Source organism: Haliotis rubra, unplaced genomic scaffold, assembly GCF_003918875.1.
Source record: "Haliotis rubra isolate DU_JTF1 unplaced genomic scaffold, ASM391887v1 Scf944, whole genome shotgun sequence".
Classification (NCBI taxonomy): Eukaryota; Metazoa; Mollusca; class Gastropoda; order Lepetellida; family Haliotidae; genus Haliotis; species Haliotis rubra.
This window is the reverse complement of record NW_025767684.1, coordinates 266,733-288,959: the sequence shown is the minus strand read 5'-3', so window position 1 is coordinate 288,959 and position 22,227 is coordinate 266,733. Positions and strand designations below refer to the sequence as shown.

General features: G+C 41.2%; 1 protein-coding gene across 1 annotated transcript; it reads right to left on the bottom strand.

Moving 5' to 3' along the window:
* Nucleotides 1-1,185: 1,185 nt before the first annotated feature.
* On the bottom strand, nt 1,186-16,363 carry LOC124264803 (transmembrane protein 231-like). The gene is made up of 7 exons (XM_046699593.1): nt 16,215-16,363; nt 11,833-11,999; nt 9,935-10,063; nt 5,024-5,167; nt 4,022-4,103; nt 3,197-3,302; nt 1,186-2,412 (listed from the first exon to the last, which is right to left on the bottom strand). The coding sequence occupies exons 1-7, from the start codon at nt 16,351-16,353 to the stop codon at nt 2,247-2,249; spliced, it is 933 nt and encodes a 310-aa protein (XP_046555549.1). The 5' UTR covers nt 16,354-16,363; the 3' UTR covers nt 1,186-2,246.
* Between the last annotated feature and the right edge of the window lie 5,864 nt (nt 16,364-22,227).

The following is a 22,227-nucleotide window of genomic DNA, read 5'->3' as shown; positions in this document are numbered from 1 at the left end:
GTATGTGAACGTTTATTTTGATAAAATAACATATCTTACACTATGATTTCATTTGCAATACACATGTTTAAAATGTATAGGAATATTTACAAAGGCAAACCTCCAGAACTTTCATATACTATATACAACCTCCTAGAGCTGGCTTCTGGAATCTACTTGACATGATGTCCCACGTGTAGCCCCTATATTGCCACCCAGCACCCTGGCGGAGGATAGGCGGGCCTTCACTACAGCCTGGGCTGCTCTCCTGCATACAACCCAAGCACCAAATCTGAACTGGTATGTGGTTGATAGATGCCCAGTCTGGGATGGAGATGACGTAGGATGCACCACTCTAGGTCCAGGAATCAGCTTCTTGCCGCCTTGTGGTGCCTTGTGGTGTAACTAAAGGATCACGTGTTGACTGTAAACCTCGGGTACTTCCCGTGCGAAGGGTGGACTGGAGCATGGAGGTAAACATCCTCGATATCCGGGACATGAGATGGTTGTAGAATCAGCATTTTCACCAAATATTTACAAACCCAAACATGTATGTTGGGAAGAGTCTCTCAGGGACAATATCTGCTAGTCCAAGATAAGATCAGTGGACCCTGACATCATGAACAAAGAAGGGGCCTTGTGCAGGTTGTGTCTTGGCATACTTTGGCAACTTGAACAAAGTGGTATGATTCCTTGAAACCCTCTTAGAGGTTCTCCAGCAAATTTTTACATATTGGGTGGCAGTGTATTCCTGTTTGTCTCCGTCATTGTGGGGAACCCTTTTGGTTTTGTGACATGCCTCAGGAACACCTCAGCTTGAAAAAAGTCTGCGATCTAGGGCGCTACATCAAAGGCTTCTTCACTCCTCTTTCTCCTAATCTATTTGCAAGACCATGACTTCCTGGAGTGATTTGAGAAAAACAGGAACTCCACCCTTGGTGCATGCAGGGAGGTGTCAAAGAACACTGCACTGAGGTTGAACAGGAGTGGTAGTCTGTCTTGTCACAGTCCCTAAACCGCATTATTCTGTTCTGCCCAGCCTTTCTGCAATGCTGAAGCAAGTCTAGATTTCCTCAGGTTCTGAATCTCATTTTTACTTCAATGTGTTGAGTACACAGAATACAGTAAATGGCTGATACGAAAATGAGGGCTGTTGGTTCAACAAAACCATATGATATAAACATCAGTCCCAGTTGGATTATATTCTTCGAAATTCGGGGTAAGTTATCACACCATATTAGGCATCTTAGCATCCAGGGATCATGTTGCACTGAATTCCAGTAATTACTTTGTGAGTAAGATCAATGTGTAATATGTACGGCAGGATAGCCCAATCATTTTATAATTCAGATTCAGTTCATAATCCAGCTGGCTCAGTAGATGCTGGATTACAAGGAATGGCAGGAAGAATTCTACAGTCAACTACCAAACAGATTTCTACCTAGTCATAAAAAGTACAAAAATAGCTTCTACATCATATAATACGAAAATGACACAAAAACTTGGATGAATATCACGAAACACCCTTCATGGAATGGACGGATTAATTGACAAAAACAAGAATGTTTGTACCAAAGAGCTTGCACAATGAGAGCAACATCTGATGGTATTACTTCTGTAACAGAAACTGATGATCTAATGCCAATCTCTTCCATACTGAACCATTTAGAAAATAATCTTCATACATTCCTAGGCAACAATAACAACCTACGTTCTGGTCATAGACACCATGATTAACAATGTGGCAAGTCCTCAAACATTCACTTTTCTAAATGAATACTTCTGGAAATAGACTTCCAGATGTTGTAGCTCACCTGAACTCTGAACACAGTTGCAGCCATACTTAAGTCAAACTGGAGTTTGGTATGAACTCCGAACAGTCAACAGAGCTGGGATCAATGTATGCTCTAACTGGTATCATATGATTTCACAAACCTGCTGCATATCAAATTTCATAAAGGGGTGTTCTGTCACACGTACATGTGAGAAGGACACACATCATAGAAGTTCAACAATTCTATTGGTAGTAATCCAAGGGTAGTTATGTAGCACTGACAGCTACATTATATAATTATATACATCTAAATAATTATACGCAAATGGTCAATATTTTCAGGTTCATAGGTCTTGCTGTTTCAGAGGAGCTGTTGTAAATGTAACAGTTTTGGTCAGGTGAGCTAAAAATATCTGAGATATAAGGATATATGTCAGGTGTTGGACTAAAAATATTTGTAAATTCATTTGAATCAAACGTGCAAGTCATTCAATCACAATGACTTCTTCTCCTTGAAAGCACGGTCAACATGAGTTGTAACAAACTGATTCTGAAAGATGAAGACTTTGACTCTCTCGAAGACAAAGATAAAGAGGAAGAGAACAGCGATGTACTGTATCCAGCCCCACTTGATGAGGTACCAGAATCCTGGCGTGTAGCTGATGCTGGGTTAAGGATGCAGTCGGTCTGAATAATCTTGAGTACACAAGCCTACATTTGTTGTTTGTGAAAAACTCTGCACTGACTGGACAGTGTTGTTTTATATCAGTAATATGCCAACTACTACACTGGCAAGCTCGGATGTAACGGCTGCTTAGCTGATTGGCTACTGTCAGAATGTGGAGCCAGCAAAGGGAGGTAATATAATTATCGGGCCAAGCCGTGGATGCATCCAGGGTATAGCGGAGAGTGATCGTAACATATACCCTAGAGATTATCGAGGTTGCCTGCCACCAGCATCAAGGGACTCACAACCAGCCTGACGATTGTGTCCACTTCAGTCAACAAGTACAACAAACAATTCCATCCCAACTTCCCCAGAGGATCTATAGGGGTTGCCCTGGCATCATATTGTGTGTGTCAGCATCAGACTGATTGCATACTGTATATTACCGTAGATAAGCCGACCCCCTAACTTCACCCTTAAAATCAGTGTCAAAATGGTATGTTTCGCACATAAGCCGAGCTCCGCGATGGGGTCCTAATCGCGGCAAACACAGACCACAGAAAACTGGCAGTTACCGATAATTATAATTTCGGTCCGCATTATTCAAAGTATTCACAATCATATTGTGTCTACTCACGCCTCGAAATGATATATTGTAATGGCATGTTACAAAACCAGAGGACACAGCTCCTGTTGAAGCTGATCAGGAGTCATTTGTTGCCTCCACATCACTGAGTGGAGGACAAGCCACAGGGCAGACGGTCAGGAAAGGATACAGGTACACATCTTCTGGGTAGTCGATGGTAGCAGAGATGAGGAATGGTTTGCCAGTGCCACGCCCACTCTTCCAGATCTTGTACTGATCTTCCAGCATGGTCGATGCTAAACAGAAATATCTGATCAGCTGAATTTGTTCATGTTACTGAATTCATTAACAATAGGAATGTAAAACATCAAGCCATGCCCATCAAAGTGGACTAATTTCGCCACTACAAAATGCTGAGAAATCCCAATTTAAGACAAGTGAATTCCCTTTCCCCTAATCCGTATTATCAAGCATGGAACATTTTATGAAATTCAATCATATTAACTGTCCAAACTGCCCTCTGAGGCTGAAGGCCAGGAAGCACACAGCAAACATTCAGCCTGGCCTTGTTGGATAGTTTTCACTGTGTTCCACTGATTCATGTGTTTTGATTTCATTTCTAACTAACATTTCTGTGTCAAGATATGAATATGTGAATCTGGTCGCAAGTGACTGTGCCATTTTGGACAGCAGCCTCCTTTGTGACATATTTGTTCTGGTTTGTTAAATTCTAACACTTGCAGCTCTTCACACCTCTTGCCAATTTATGTGCATAGAGTCAATAATCCGCTGATTCATGTCACGTCACAGTATGATCATACTGGATCACATCACGTATTTGTTTTGTTATAAAACTATCGTGGATAACTTCTACAACCACAACATGTGTTATCTGTAGGAGATGATTGTATAAATACAAAAGCTGCACATGGTGTATTGTCAATTCATACATCAGACAGCACAATGAATTACAGTTGTTTCTTAATTACTTGAATCACTTAGTGTCAGTACAAACCATTCCTCTGAGAGTATGATCTGAAGATTGTGGAGAGTTCGTAAGTATCAGCAAATGTGCTGGTCTGGTTGATGAGGGAGCCCTGCAGTGGAAGATACATTATTACTTCTCGTACTGGCACACTGACATACTATATCTAATGGCCTACTGGCACAATCACATTGTCACACCTACATCTAGCCTACTGGCACAATCACATTCTGACAGCTACATCTAGCTTACTGGCACAAGCACCTTCTGACAGCTACATCTAGCCTACTGGCAAAATCACATTCTGAAAGCTACATCTAGCCTAAAGGCACAATCACATTCTGACAGCTACATCTTGCCTACTGGTACAATCACTTTCTGAAACTACATCTAGCATACCGGGAAAATTGCATTCTGACAGCTAAATCTAGCCTACTGGCACAATCACATTCTGACACCTACATCTAGCTTACCAGCACAATCACATTCTGAGAGCTACATCTAGCCTACTGGCACAAGCACATTCTGACACCTACATCTAGCTTACTGGCACAATCACATTCTGACAGCTAAATCTAGCCTACTGGCACAAGCACATTCTGACAGCTACATCTAGCTTACTGGCAAAATCACATTCTGACACCTACATCTAGCCTACTGGAACAATCACATTCTGACACCTACATCTAGCTTACTGGCACAATCACATTCTGAGAGCTACATCTAGCCTACTGGCACAATTACATTCTGAAAGCTACATCTAGCTTACCGGCACAATCACATTATGACAGCTAAATCTAGCCTACTGGCACAAGCACCTTTTGACAGCTACATCTAGCCTACTGGAACAATCAAATTCTGACACCTACATCTAGCTTACCGGCACAATCACATTCTGACACCTACATCTAGCCTACTGGAACAATCACATTCTGACACCTACATCTAGCTTGCCGGCACAATCACATTCTGACAGCTACATCTAGCCTACTGGCACAATCACACTTCAAGAGTTACATCTAGCCTTCTCACATTATATCTTGTATCAATTCCACGATGATTCAAAGGTTGTTTCTGTCTGAATCGGAGAGTTCCAAACACTTCCAGCTCTGCACCAGGATTAGGGGAGAAGTGCTCAATGTAGCCAAGGGACTCCATGTAGAAAGAGGAAAACTTCTGAAAATGGAAATCAGAAATCATTGGACTAAATACATTACAGCAGGAATGAGTGTAAAATCAGCTGCACAGCATCCAACCAGATCATCAGTGAAGGTCTCCTCATTTACATGCACAGAACCCACCTAATTGAACCAACCCCATGACAACAGTACCAACCCCATGACAACTGTAAAATACCGTGACAACAGTACCAACCTCATGACAACAGTACCAAACACATGACGAATGTACCAACTCAATGACAACTGTACCAACGAATCACAACTGTACCAACCCCATGACAACTGTACCAACCCAATGACAACAGTACCAACCTCATGACAACAGTACCAACCTTATGACAACTGTACCAACCCCATGACAACTGTAAAATACCGTGACAACAGTACCAACCCCATGACAACAGTACCAAACACATGACAACTGTTCCAACCCCATGACAACAGTACCAACCCCATGACAACAGTACCAACCCCATGACAACTGTACCAACCAAATGACAACAGCACCAACCCCATGACAACAGTACCAACCCATGACAACAGCACCAACCCCATGACTTCTGTACCAACCCCATGACAACAGTACCAAACACATGACAACTGTACCAACCCAATAACAACAGTACCAACCCATGACGACTGTACCAACCTCATGACAACAGTACCAATCCCATGACAACTGTACCAACCCATGACAACTGTACCAACCCCATGACAACTGTACCAACCCCATGACAACTGTACCAACCCCATGAAAACAGCACCAACCCCATGACATCTGTACCAACCCCATGACAACAGTACCAAACACATGACAACTGTACCAACCCAATAACAACAGTACCAACCCATGACAACTGTACCAACCTCAACCCCATGACAACAGTACCAATCCCATGACAACTGTACCAACCCCATGACAACTGTACCAACCCCATGACAACAGTACCAACCCCATGACAACTGTACCAACCCCATGAAAACAGCACCAACCCCATGACATCTGTACCAACCCCATGACAACAGTACCAAACCACGTGACAACTGTACCAACCCAATGACAACTGTACCAACCCATGACAACAGCACCAACCCCATGACATCTGTACCAACCCCATGACAACAGTACCAAACACGTGACAACTGTACCAACCCCATGACAACAGTACCAACCCATGACAACTGTACCAACCTCATGACAACAGTACCAACCCCATGACAACAGTACCAACCCATGACAACAGCACCAACCCCATGACAACAGTACCAAACACGTGACAACAGTACCAATCCCATGACAACTGGACCAACCCCATGACATCTGACCCAACCCCATGACAACAGTACCAACCCCATGACAACAGTACCAACCCCGTGACAACAGTACCAATCCCATGACAACTGTACCAACCCCATGACAACTGTACCAACCCATGACAACAGTACCAACCCCATGACAACTGTACCAACCCATGACAACTGTACCAATCCATGACAACTGTTCAACCATTCTGACTAATATGCCATGAAGACAGCAGTGTATAACACCACTACCTGTGGCACATAACACACCTGGGCAACACAAGTACCTGTAGTCTGTAGTGGACAACACAGGTACCGGTAGTCTGTAGTGTACAACTCAAGTACCTGGAGTCTGTAGTGGACAACTATAGTACCCGTAGTCTATAGTGGGCAACACAGGTACCGGTAGTCTGTAGTGAACAACTCAGGTACCCGTAGTCTATAGTGGACAACTCAAGTACCCGTAGTCTATAGTGGACAACACAGGTACCCGTAGTCTATAGTGGACAACTCAAGTACCTGTAGTCTATAGTGGACAACTCAAGTACCTGTAGTCTATAGTGGACAACTCAAGTACCTGTAGTCTGTAGTGGACAACACAGGTACCCGTAGTCTATAGTGGACAACACAGGTACCTGTAGTCTATAGTGGACAACACAAGTACCTGTAGTCTATAGTGGACAACTCAAGTACCTGTAGTCTATAGTGGACAACACAGGTACCTGTAGTCTGTAGTGGACAACACAGGTACCTGTAGTCTATAGTGGACAACACAAGTACCTGTAGTCTGTAGTGGACAACACAAGTACCTGTAGTCTGTAGTGGACAACACAGGTACCTGTAGTCTGTAGTGGACAACACAAGTACCTGTAGTCTGTAGTGGACAACACACCTGTAGTCTGTACCAACTCAAGTCCTGTAGTGGACAACACAGGTACCTGTAGTCTGTAGTGGACAACACAAGTACCTGTAGTCTGTAGTGGACAACACAGGTACCTGTAGTCTGTAGTGGACAACACAAGTACCTGTAGTCTGTAGTGGACAACACAGGTACCTGTAGTCTGTAGTGGACAACTCAAGTACCTGTAGTCTGTAGTGGACAACACAGGTACCTGTAGTCTGTAGTGGACAACTCAAGTACCTGTAGTCTATAGTGGACAACACAAGTACCTGTAGTCTGTAGTGGACAACACAGGTACCTGTAGTCTATAGTGGACAACACAAGTACCTGTAGTCTGTAGTGGACAACACAAGTACCTGTAGTCTGTAGTGGGCAACACAGGTACCTGTAGTCTGTAGTGGACAACTCAAGTACCTGTAGTCTATAGTGGACAACACAAGTACCTGTAGTCTGTAGTGGACAACTCAAGTACCTGTAGTCTATAGTGGACAACACAAGTACCTGTAGTCTGTAGTGGGCAACACAGGTACCTGTAGTCTGTAGTGGACAACACAAGTACCTGTAGTCTGTAGTGGACAACTCAAGTACCTGTAGTCTGTAGTGGACAACACAGGTACCTGTAGTCTGTAGTGGACAACACAAGTACCTGTAGTCTATAGTGGACAACACAGGTACCTGTAGTCTGTAGTGGACAACACAAGTACCCGTAGTCTGTAGTGGACAACACAGGTACCTGTAGTCTATAGTGGACAACACAAGTACCTGTAGTCTATAGTGGACAACACAAGTACCTGTAGTCTGTAGTGGACAACTCAAGTACCTGTAGTCTGTAGTGGACAACACAGTACCCGTGGTCTATAGTGGGCAACACAGGTACCTGTAGTCTGTAGTGGACAACACAGGTACCTGTAGTCTATAGTGGACAACTCAAGTACCTGTAGTCTATAGTGGACAACACAAGTACCTGTAGTCTGTAGTGGACAACTCAAGTACCTGTAGTCTATAGTGGACAACACAAGTACCTGTAGTCTATAGTGGGCAACACAGGTACCTGTAGTCTGTAGTGAACAACTCAAGTACTTGTAGTCTATAGTGGACAACACAAGTACCTGTAGTCTGTAGTGGACAACACAGGTACCTGTAGTCTGTAGTGGACAACTCAAGTACCTGTAGTCTATAGTGGACAACACAGGTACCTGTAGTCTGTAGTGGACAACACAGGTACCTGTAGTCTGTAGTGGACAACTCAAGTACCTGTAGTCTATAGTGGACAACACAGGTACCTGTAGTCTGTAGTGGACAACACAAGTACCTGTAGTCTATAGTGGACAACACAGGTACCTGTAGTCTGTAGTGGACAACACAAGTACCTGTAGTCTGTAGTGGACAACACAGGTACCTGTAGTCTGTAGTGGACAAATCAGGTACCTGTAGTCTGTAGTGGACAACACAAGTACCTGTAGTCTGTAGTGGACAACACAGGTACCTGTAGTCTGTAGTGGACAACACAAGTACCTGTAGTCTGTAGTGGACAACACAAGTACCTGTAGTCTGTAGTGGACAACACAGGTACCTGTAGTCTGTAGTGGACAACACAGGTACCTGTAGTCTGTAGTGGACAACACAGGTACCTGTAGTCTGTAGTGGACAACTCAAGTACTTGTAGTCTGTAGTGGACAAATCAGGTACCTGTAGTGTGTAGTGGCCAACACAAGTACCTGTAGTCTGTAGTTGAATACACAGGTACCTGTAGTCTGTAGTGGACAACTCAAGTACCTGTAGTCTGTAGTTGACAACACAGGTACCTGTAGTCTGTAGTGGCCAACACAAGTACCTGTAGTCTGTAGTGGACAACTCAAGTACCTGTAGTCTGTAGTGGACAAATCAGATACCTGTAGTGTGTAGTGGACAACTCAAGTACCTGTAGTCTGTAGTGGACAACTCAAGTACCTGTAGTCTGTAGTGGACAAATCAGGTACCTGTAGTGTGTAGTGGCCAACACAAGTACCTGTAGTCTGTAGTGGACAAATCAAGTACCTGTAGTCTGTAGTGGACAACACAAGTACCTGTAGTCTGTAGTGGACAACACAAGTACCTGTAGTCTGTAGTGGACAACACAAGTACCTGTAGTCTGTAGTGGACAACACAAGTACCTGTAGTCTGTAGTGGACAACTCAAGTACCTGTAGTCTGTAGTGGACAAATCAGGTACCTGTAGTGTGTAGTGGACAACTCAAGTACCTGTAGTCTGTAGTGGACAAATCAGGTACCTGTAGTGTGTAGTGGCCAACACAAGTACCTGTAGTCTGTAGTGGACAACACAAGTACCTGTAGTCTGTAGTGGACAACACAAGTACCTGTAGTCTGTAGTGGCCAACACAAGTACCTGTAGTCTGTAGTGGACAACTCAAGTACCTGTAGTCTGTAGTGGACAAATCAGGTACCTGTAGTGTGTAGTGGACAACTCAAGTACCTGTAGTCTGTAGTGGACAACACAAGTACCTGTAGTCTGTAGTGGACAACACAAGTACCTGTAGTCTGTAGTGGACAACACAAGTACCTGTAGTCTGTAGTAGTAGAACAGCAGCAGTTTGACACCGACAACATTTTCTGCATCTGTCAGTGGCATTTCAATGTTGAGAACCATTCTATCAGCTTGTCCATCGCCATTGCTGTCCTCTTCTCGTGTCTAATGAGGGAGAGAAACACATACAACTTGATCAATATTCTTTGATAAAATATTTTCAAACTTGGTCTTATGAATAAGCGGTCTTGTTTGAATAGAAATTGAATCAAAATGTGTAAGTCCCAAGTAGTGTTAGCAGTTTGATGCGTGCTCTCACTAGCTCTTTCATTTAAGTTTTTATGATCTAACTTTACAAAAGAAATAGTGTCTCTATTATCTGTCCCTCACAATGGGTACCTCAAATCTCTATTGTCTGTCCCTCACAATGGGTACCTCATATCTCTATTGTCTGTCCCTCACAATGGGTACCTCAAATCTCTATTGTCTGTCCCTCACAACGGGTACCTCAAATCTCTATTGTCTGACCCCTACAATGGGTACCTCAAATCTCTCTTGCCTGACCCCTACAATGGGTACCTCAAATCTCTCTTGTCTGTCCCTCACAACAGGTATCTCTCTCTATTGTCTGTCCCTCACAACAGGTATCTCAAATCTCTATTGTCTGTCTGACCCCTACAATGGGTACCTCAAATCTCTATTGTCAGTCACTCACAATGGGTACCTCAAATCTCTATTGTCTGTCCCCTACAATGGGTACCTCAAATCTCTATTGTCAGTCACTCACAATGGGTACATCAAATCTTTATTGTCAGTCACTCACAATGGGTACCTCAAATCTCTATTGTCTGTCCCCTACAATGGGTACCTCAAATCTCTATTGTCAGTCACTCACAATGGGTACCTCAAATCTTTATTGTCTCATCTTAACGACTAGACCTCGGGTTTCTATTCCCTCATATTAATGACAACACACACCCATTTTGTGCGGACATATCGCCATCCATTTGTGTCAAGATCGTTTAGTTGAGGGTCAAAATCGAGTTTCAGTCGACTTGCAGAAATAACAAGAAAGAATTGGTAAGTGCCATGAGTGGTGATAGATAGGCCAATCATCCATGATTATGTTTACATTAAGTTTTAATCGAATGCATGCGATGGTAGCGTAGCGATCGGCAAAGCAGGTGGGTGGGGTACACCGGAGTGTCCGGCCTTGTCATAATGTATTGTACTGTGAAGCATTTCGAGTCGGGGGGGTCATCTCAAATTTTTTATATTTTTCTTAACATCTATAATCCTCGCAAAGACACGAGGGCCTGTGGTTTTGTTTGGTGCACCTTAATGCCAGGTACTTGGCCTCTCTGACTCACCTCCAAGTATCTGAGGAATCTGTCTCACCTTAAAGACAAGTATCTGGGATCTCTACCATTGACAGGGATGTTAGGTTCCTTTTCTTTCTCTTTAAGAATGATACCTGGCGTCTCTATTGTCTCAACTCACTGACACATACCTGAAGTTAATATTGTCAGGGGTATCTATCATCTCCCCTTAATGACAAAAACCTGGGGTTTCCATCGTCTCAGTTCAATGACAGGTACCTGGGGTCTCTATTGTCTGACCTTACTGACAGGTACCTGGCGTCACAGTTGTCTGACCTTACTGACAGGTACCTGGCGTCACAGTTGTCTGACCTTACTGACAGGTACCTGGGGTCTCTATTGTCTCAGCTTAATGACAGGTACATAGGGTTTCTGATGTCTGACCTTACTGACACTAGACAGGTACCTGGTGTTACTCTTGCCTCATCTAAATGATAGGTACATACAATGACAGGTACATAGGGGTCTCACCTTAATGACAGGTACATAGGGGTCTCACCTTAATGACAGGTACATAGGGGTCTCACCTTAATGACAGGTACATAGGGGTCTCACCTTAATGACAGGTACTCGTAGCCGCTCCTGCTGAAGGAGGTTGTATTTCTGGTAGGTGCTGTAGGTCACATATTCTCCAGAGTCCTGAAGCTCAACAACAATCATCAAGTCTCGTTTGAATGTAACTGCAGGAAACTCACGATAATAAGCCTCCTTCTGCCAGAAGCCTGAAAAAGATTGTGAGAAAACAGGATATTAAACAAACCACACTATCAGAAGAGTTACAAAGTGATACAGCTCTTCAGGAGTGAACCAAAATCACAAAAAATATATCACAATCAGGAATGAAGTCTCAGAATGAGTTTGACTTTGCAGCCACGATTCAGAGACAAAAAAATGTATTCTCAAAGATGTTGCAATCAGTTACAACCTGGATTTTCACTTGCCTAAATTTTGGACTATTATTAGCAGAGCTTACAAGAGAAAACAGAATGTTCCTGGACTGGGATATTGGATGACATTTGACTGCCATGTCAGAATGTTGACACCTGATCAGTTCATGTAATCTTGATAAAATATCATGCCCCTTTCCCAGGTGGAAATAGATTTCTGAGAGGAAGAATAAATCTATCATACTCTCTATTATGTCCATCAATAGGTTTTTCCTCTGTTTCACGCCATCATGTTTGCAACAGCAGTGACGTAATGATAATGACGTCACGTGCACGCACAGAAAAAGGCATGGCTGATTAAATACTGAAGGTCAGTTCCGTCTCTGTCATTCTTGGCATGTTCCCTATCAATATTGATTACGGGTCGCAGTACTATTATCAATATTGATTACGGGTCGCAGCACTACTATCAATATTGATTACGGGTCGCAGAACTATTATCAATATTGATTACGGGTCGCAGCACTACTATCAATATTGATTACGGGTCGCAGCACTACTAAATACATAACAGTGGTGACGAGGATAGGAAATGGATCTTACGCACAGGATTTGTGCAGATGTACAGACTATTGGTGAGACTTTTCTTAGTGCTGTCCATACTAGCGTCGACGTTCATGATGGCAGCCTACACGGTCGGGAGCGTTGGACCTTATGATGCGCGGGAAGACTGGCAATCTTACTCAGAAAGAATCTTACTAGTATACTTTGAAGCCAATGACGTGTCACCGTATCGCAGAGTACCAGCATTCTTGTCGATAATTGGAAGTTCGAGCATGACAAAACAGATGCTCTGCAGCCTTTCTACAGGAGGAGGATGGAGTTGCCTATCCATCAAGGCTGTATTCTTTGGGGTATCAGAGTAGTGATCCTTTCTAAACCGTGTGAGAACATTTTACAAGAGCTTCACTCAAGTCCCCTGGGCATGGTCAAGATGAAATCGGTTGCCAGAAGCTATGTCTGGTGGCCTGGTATTGATCTAGCTATTGAAAAGGTGAGATCATGCACATCATGTCAATAAGTCCAAAACATGTCAGCCACAGGCTGCTGCTACTCACCCTTGGATTTGGCCAACAGCACCGTGGAGAATTCATTTGGATTTTGCAGGTCCTACCTGAACAATATATTCCTTATTGTTGTTGATGCCTATTCAAAAGGTTTACTCCCAAAAGTTAGATGTCCCAAAAGTCATACATCCCAAATGTCAGACAAATCAATCAGGTGTGACTGTGATTACAACCTAGTCTTACCCACTGATATAATGAACCTGTCCCATACACTAACGAGATGGTTTTCACATTTGTACAGAAATACTTTGATCAGACTACTAATGTTGACAGTTAATCTGGAGAGAACTCAAATTGTTGTTTTTAGAAGAGAGATTAGATTATTCTGTATTTTTCAAAATATTTGATACCAAAATTCAACCAGTCCTTTTGTATGGTGCCGAAGTATGGGGTATTAATAAATTTACATTTAACTGCATGTAAGAAGTTCTTAAATGTTGGTCCCCAAACACCAAATGTAATTGTTTGTGGTGAATGTGGACATTACCCAATGTATATAAATGCACAACGGCGTTTCATAAAATACTGGCTTAAACTTGTAAATATGCATCAACAAAGAATTCCAAGAAAAAGCTTATGATATGCTAAATAAATGTATTACGATAATTGCTGTTATGAGAACTATGTTTCATCTGTGCGTAATTTATTGTTTTCAAATGGATTGTTCGGTTATTTCAAGGTGTTGGTAATGAATCTCAGTTTCTTCAAATGTTTAAACAAGTTGCAGTTGACATGTATATACAGTCATGGGATAGTACAAATGAAGAAAGTTCAAGGTATAAGCTGTACAGACAATTTAAAAGCCTTTTAGAGCCAGAAAAATATTTAACTATGTTAACAAATAAGAAACACAGAAATATTCTTACTAGGATCAGAGATTTTGCATGCTTGTTTTTACGATGTTCACTTTGATCAAAACAGGATTACAGATTTATTATTCTTTGAGAGGCATTTTAGAAGTTGTGAAGATGAAGGAAAACTAAGTTCTATAGATAGTCAACTTCTTTATTGCAATGAGTGCGACATTTCGGTGAAGGCACTAACACCGTTATCAAGCAAGTCACTCACTGAAGTCACTCACTTGCTTGATAACGGTGTTAGTACCTACACCGAAACGTTTAGCATTTCTTCTGTTTCTAATAATACTTGTTTAACTATATATATGTTCCAAGCAGCTCCTCTTCTGTCTGAAACCATTTTGTTCTTCAGATAGTATATCATTATTTTCACAACAGATACTGAGCCTAGTGTTAATTATATCACAGTATACTTTACACGGGATTGCCATGAGTGAGATGCCTCTATATGTTGACGGGTTATAAGGATCCAAGTCTGGCTTTAAAATAGGGTTAATGATGTTCTGCTGCCAAGCATTTGGAACTTCACCACTCTTAAAACAATGAGATATTATTTTGTGCAACATGTCAACACAGATTGGTATCTTCATACTCTCGGTCGGTAGGTTGTCAATACCTGAAGCTTTTCTCAGTTTTAGGCGTATGATTGCATCTTCTACTTCTCTGTCTGTAATAGGTGTGTTAAGGGAATCACATGACACCTGTCTATCAGGCTGAACAATGTTGTCACTCAGCTTGATCATAACATCACGAAGGTGAAGATCATCATATGCGTCATTATTCTGCACAGAGTATATATTTTCAAAGTCACTTTTCCATCTGTCGAGAACAGCTTTTGTTTCAACTACACAATTTCCCTCTTCATCTTTAACCTCCATTGGCACTCGGTGAGATCTGTCACTGGCAACTCTGATTTTACCTATCTGCTTCCAGAAATCTCTTGAATCATTATTATTAAACGAGTCAACAAGCTTATCGTACTTCACCTGTTGATATGCTTTCTTGCACTTTCTCAGTTGTTTATCAAACACTTTCTTTTGTTGAATGTATTGTTGTTTTAAAACAGTTTTAACACTGTTATTGAAGGTTTACATTTCAACCATTTCGTTCTTTGTCACAGACGTCATCCCAATGTGATTGAAGATCAGAATTCCAATATGGCTTCCTTTTTAGAGGCATTATGCTTGTTATGTGAAACAGGAACATGGTGTTTGTTTATCTCATCTTGTATCATATTAACAAAGGACATGTATGCTTCATTAAATACTGAAGGTCAGTTCCGTCTCTGTCATTCTTGGCATGTTCCCTATCAATATTGATTACGGGTTGAAGCAGGAAATACATAACACTCTCAGCAACAGGAGAAGCTGTAAATACTCATGTCTGGACCAGACAATCCACTGATTGACGTTATGAGCAGCACTGAACTATCAGGGTATCATAACACAACATTATGGCATAACCAAGCTTGTGAGTCTGACCAACTGATTAACAGTCACTTCTTACATAGCATAGGTAATATTCTGACAGGAAATCCCATGGGTTAGATTGACTTCCTTGCGTTCCAATTTTTCTAAGGTGTGTAAACCCTTTCCCACAAGGACATAAAGAAACGTTCTTAAATCCTTCTTCCTACTTGTGTCTCTATCAGATTTACTCCAATTTGGGTCCAAACTGCCTACACTCAGCAACCCATGTTATCTATAACCATCAACAGGTAGTGATCACTGTCATTGTTTGAAAAAAGTATAATCAGATCTTCTTAATGTAAGACCTGTACACTTTATTCAGACCCCGTGTACACTTTATTGACCATATTGGTATTGTGTTACATGCGTGTCAGTCCATAATTTTGTTTTTTGGGAGGGGGGTACGGGCGGAAATCTTACCAATATAAACAATATTTCCGCTTCCGATATATACAAAGAGTAGCAAGTCGCGTACTTTTAGAACGAATTCCGATGAGCCTTGTATTCGTTCAGCATGCACCGACATGACTGTCAAGGCGAGCCGCATTTAGTGACATTTGAACACTGATCATTTCCCCAATGTTTTGGAATTCTTACCATGGCTTCTGTAAACAACAAAGAGTGGCGGTATGAAGGTAAGGACCAGGATACCAAACATGAAGAGTGTGGCCTTGGAGCACACGGACGCCCTGTATCGGCGCAACTCTGGGTGTGTGAATACCTCGTACACCGCCATTTTCAAACAATGCAGGCTCGCACTAACTGGCCGGCGTTGTCAACAAATGATTTGTCAACAACACAAATATATTAATGGTGTATGAATTTGTATCATGATTTGTGCGATTTGTGATTTCACATCACAAGTGCAGGTCATTATACAGAAAGGTGTTGATGCGGTTATTTTAATGTCTGATTTAGGAACAATAACATGAGTTACCTCCCTTGCATAGCGACACGCGACTTGCATTTGTTTACGGTAGTGCATAAGCTGGGTCCTGTCTCTCATTTCGCAAGTTAATGACGCGCTGAGGAAGCGGGGACCAGCTTACCCAATATCTGCAACAATCTTCCCATTTATCGTGAAGTTTAATCATTTTGTGAATTTTTAGGAAAATATACGTAAGAACATTATTCTTTGTAGGTCTTTGTAGCTTTACCTATGTATAGGAACTGGCGTTCACTCTAAACACTCAGAATGGGATAACATGTGTCCACACTTAGCAAAAGGTTTGCTGAACAGCAGTTTTGAAGGAGAAGAATTCGTGAATGTGACGGTTTTTCAAGAACACAATCAAGTTATTTGAAGTATTTATCTGCTCGGTACTGTACAGGACTAGGTATACCGCCAGCGAGTCCACATATTTCTGCTTTAAATAAATTTTCGTTCTCTTTAATAATTAAATGATTTTCTTCTGTGCAGCATAAAATACACATCCATTGTTACATTTTCCTTAACTTTATTTCTAACACATGTTTATAGCATTTCTATTTGCACAGGATTGCCATGAGTGAGATGCCTCTATATGTTGACGGGTTATAAGGATCCAAGTCTGGCTTTAAAATAGGGTTAATGATGTTCTGCTGCCAAGCATTTGGAACTTCACCACTCTTAAAACAATGAGATATTATTTTGTGCAACATGTCAACACAGATTGGGATCTTCATACTCGCGGCCGGTAGGTTGTCAATACCTGAAGCTTTTCTCAGTTTTAGGCGTATGATTGCATCTTCTACTTCTCTGTTTGTAATATAGCCCAGCGGATAAGTGATCAAATTGTGCACTTCGTGTTACAAGCATGAAATTTGGCATGATTGTAGCTTATACCATTCTTATTACATAAGGATCGAGAGGCCTCGCAGATTTTTTATATTTTTCATATTTTGGGGGAAAAAAGTGAAAAATGATAAAAAAAACAACTATTTTCATTATAACTTTTTCTAATATTCTCCAATTCTCAAACATCATATATCAAATTGTAGAAAATTCATAGCTGATCATTTTCCATATATACATGTCTTGTCTATCTTTAATGGTTAGGTCTATGGAAGTCAGTTTATATCATGACAACCCGAAAAAGGGAAAATTGACGGACATTTTTCAAAATGGCCACCATATAGACTACAACAGTATAATAAGTATGAGATCATACCATGATCTAACAATGTTTTATCATTTCTTTACAAATTCAAAACGATAAGCCTCGCAGATTTTGGCCATTTTTAATTTTTGGAGGAAAATAGGGGGAGAAAAAATGAATGTTCCGAGAAATGTTATCTCAACTCAATTTTAAATCCTAATAAATTATGTATCAAGAATATTGCAAGAACAGATGAAAGTTTATTTGAAGGGATATTTCAGAAGATTAACATTTATCATCCCAAACTGTGTTCCACAGGAGATGACCGCCTCCGTGGTGTAGTGGTTAGAGCGTCCGACCGCGTCATACCAAAAGACGTTAAAATATTGTACTTGTTGATCCCTGCCTGGCGCTCGGCATTAATGGGTACAACAAACCCAATTTCACCTCACCTCACCTCACCTCACCTCACCTCACCTCACCTCACCTCCACAGGAGATATCGCTTGTGTGAGATCATATGATATCTCCTAGGAGATATCGTTTTGACAGTACAATGCTCTGATTTTGTACAATGCTCTGACAATGCTATGACGTCATGAACTGATGACGTCACAATGCTATGACATCGCTGCACTGCAAGTCTAATGGTAGTACAGTGTTGAGAGATTTACAGTTTTCATTGAAAAGTAATGAAGAATGATTTTTTACGATAAATAGAATCTCACCATCGTGTCTACTGATATCAATTATATCAACACTCGTTGAAAAAGGTAAAAATAAAATTTGAACCTTTATCAAACGTGTTGATATGATTGATATCAGTAGACACTTGGGTGAGATTCTCTATGTATAATGTATGAGTTTGGTTGCCTATGGATCTCCTATAAAAAACATTTCAGTATCAAAGTCAAAGTAGCTATATTCAACAATCTGTGGCAGGTCACTCAATTATGTCTTGAGTGGAATTGTATCTAGCTTGACTTAATTAGAAAATCAATTAGTCTCTTCCACATTTGCACAGTGCAGTGCACTTTAGAGCTGCTTTTACATATTTGGACCGGTTTGAACATTTTTTACACAGTATTTATTATTATTAGCATATTATAGGATATTTGTATAGCAAAAAGTTCTTTCTTGTTGGCATCACACCTCATAAAACTTGTCAGTTCTGAGGAACACATGAATTGGCTTCCACTCGTCGTCCTTTTGCACTTCCTCTTTTTGTTCTTGCACTGGATTTTGCGTTGCGTGTTGATATTTGTCCCAAACAGCATACACTTTCTGATTGGAGTTCAGAGGAGTATGCAAGTATTTCAAGAACACATTATAAAATATCCATCCAATGTTATTTGAGCTGCGGGTTTTAGCATGTTTATTACTGCGACTCCATCAAGGATTGATACGTCAACATCTGGTTTTGAGTCAGTTTGTGGTGAAATGTCTTCAGAGCAATTGAGAAGAACTGATTTTGTGCATGGACGTAGAGAACCTTGATGAGATATAGATAGTACGCAAGAGTGATATTCATGTCTGAAAAAGTCATTCAGGTTTCCATCCCTTGACTCGTCTGTATATATCTTGTCTTTATGGAAGAAATTTTACATTCATACTGTTGACACAAATGTGGTTGTGTTGGCCATGGCTGCAACAAGCGTTCTCGATCCCTACCTATGTTTCACAGCTTCACAGGAAGTGACAGTGTGTCATCCTTTGGTAGAATTGGAAAGCAGACCTCGTGGAATGGATGGAACGCGTTTACTGAAATTACAGGCACCTTTATTTCCCTCGCTCGTCCACCACTTGAAATCACTAATGCACAGATTCATCAGCTTGAGAAATTTGTTGTGCTGCTAACAGAGCAAGCAACCACGTGAAAGTGATTGAAGCAAGAAAGCATTTGTTCCCCACGAAGGGGAGAACATTGGACAATATACCCCCCAACAGAATCAGCTTTGATCCAACATATAGAGAGCTGTACATGTATATCAGGGGGGTTATATTTGGGGGCAATCCCTGATGAAATCACAGGAGTTACCAAGCCCTCTGGATAGGGGCTGGCAATAACTTTCTCAGGGAGAGCTTGTACCTCTATTTTCAAGTGAGTGAGTGAGTTTGGTTTTACGCCGCTTTTAGCAATATTCCAGCAATATCACGGCGGGGGACACCAGAAATGGGCTTCACACAATGTACCCATGTGGGGATTCGAACCCGGGTCTTGAGCGTGACGAGCGAACGCTTTAACCACTAGGCTACCCCACCGCCCCGTCTATTTTCAAATCTTCTGAAGGCATCAAAGAGCTGCCAGGAATTGCTGAAATGCATTGTGGGCGAGCGGGGGGCATGGTGGGCGAGCTGTCTCAGGCACCAGGCTAGTGATCCAGCGAGCTTGCCGGGATCGAGCCCACCTGTAACCAGCTGTAAAAACCTTGGAGTCAACTTTCTGTGCAGACTCTTTAAGTGTTGTCACAACCCCTAGTGTACAGTACACAACCCGGTGCACTTAAAAGAACCCATGAATCTGTTGGTAAATGACAAGATGTCACATGAATACTTACAGTAAACCTGCAACGTGCAGTAAACCTGTACAAGGTGTTGTGACTATGTGTCCCAGTCCACCAAGCTGTGAATGGGTACCTCGTAAGGATGGGAAAGCCGCCATAACTTGGTGCGCCGAGTGGCTGCAAGAGTTGTATGTTTCCCCGGGAGTTGAGATTGATAATACAATGTGCCGTTGAGATTCACATACAATGATCAAGGGGGAAAAAACCAAGTGCCTTGAGAATGTATCAGTTCGTGGATATGTACGTTATATAAATATCCTATAATATAATAATGATAAATACTGTGTAAAAATTTTCAAACCGGTCCAAATGCGTAAAAGCAGTTCTAAAGTGCACTGCACTGTGCAAATGTGGAAGAGACTAACTGATTTTCTAATTCGGTCAAGCTAGATACAATTCCACTCAAGACACAAATGAGTAACCTGCCACAGATTGTTGAATATAGCTACTTAGACTTTGATGCTGAAATCAAACATGTTTGCGTTGATTTTGATATGTTTTTTATAGGTGATCCATAGGCAACCAACCTCATACATTATACATGTAAGTAAATCTTCTGATATACTCATGCCAATAATGGTTGTCACCCCCTTCAATTTTTTTAATTGGAGAGGGGGTGCGGACTAGGGGTGTGAGGTGTGTGGGGGTTGGGGTGGGTAGGGGGATGACAACCATTATTGGCATGAGTATATATTCCTTCAAAAACTTTCATCTGTTCTCGCAATATTCTTGATACATAATTTTTTAGGATTTGGAAATCTAAGACTGACTTAAGGTATAATTGGTTGAAAAATTCCAACCCCCACCACCACCCCTTTTCCCCTCCAAAAGTGTAAAATGGCCAAAGTCTGCGAGGCTTTTCGTTTTGAATTTCCAAAGAAATGATAACAAAATGTTAGATCATGGGATGATCTCATACTTATTTTACTGTTCTAGTCGATATGGCGGCCATTTTGAAAAATGTCCCTTTTTCGGGTTGTCATGATATAAATTAACTTCCATAGACCTAACCATTAAAGATAGACAAGACATGTATATATGGAAAATAATCAGCTATGAATTTTCTACAATTTGATATATGATGTTTGAGAATTGGAGAATTTAAAAAAAAGTTATGATGAAAATAGTAAATTTTTTTTATCATTTTTCACTTTTCCCCCAAAATATGAAAAATATAAAAAATCTGCGAGGCCTCTCGATCTTTATTTAATAAGAATGGTATAACTACAATCATGCCAGATTTCATGCTTGTAACACAAAGTGCACAATTCAGTGAAAAAACTGCACTTATCCGCTGGGCTAATAGGTGTGTTAAGGGAATCACAAGTCACCTGTTATATTTTCCTTAACTTTATTTCTAACACATGTTTATAGCATTTCTATTTGCTCAGTAAATGTAATGCTGCACATTCCTTAAAATAATGATGAGCATTATGACACGTCTTTATGGATGATCAACATCTTTATTGTACAATAACGACGTTTTGGTATAGATACTTATACCGTTTTCAAGCACGAAGTGGTGAATGAATACAGCCGGATATAAGGGCCAACAAAGACAATGGAAAACAAGATGATTAGCAATGAAAACAAGCATCAATATACAGGAGGTAAGCCGAGGCAAGATAACAGCATGATGCATAGGATACTAGTGGGGGTGGGGATAACTGGTGGGGGTGGGGATAACTGGTAGGCGAGGGGATTCGTTAGAGAAGCCAGAGAGAGGGAGATTGAGTAAAACGCAAATATTATGGATGACTTCTCCTTCTTTTTTATTGTATGTTACAACGTTTCTGGGCTATTCCTTGCCCCTTCGTCAGGTGAATTGTAACAAACAAGATACATCAAAGAGTATATCGATATACTAAATGTACAAGAAGCCAGTGTTGTATGTATGTACAATAAATTGATAAGAAACAGGAGATGAAAGAGTGAGATGTACAGGTAATGGGCATTGTTTGTACAAGAG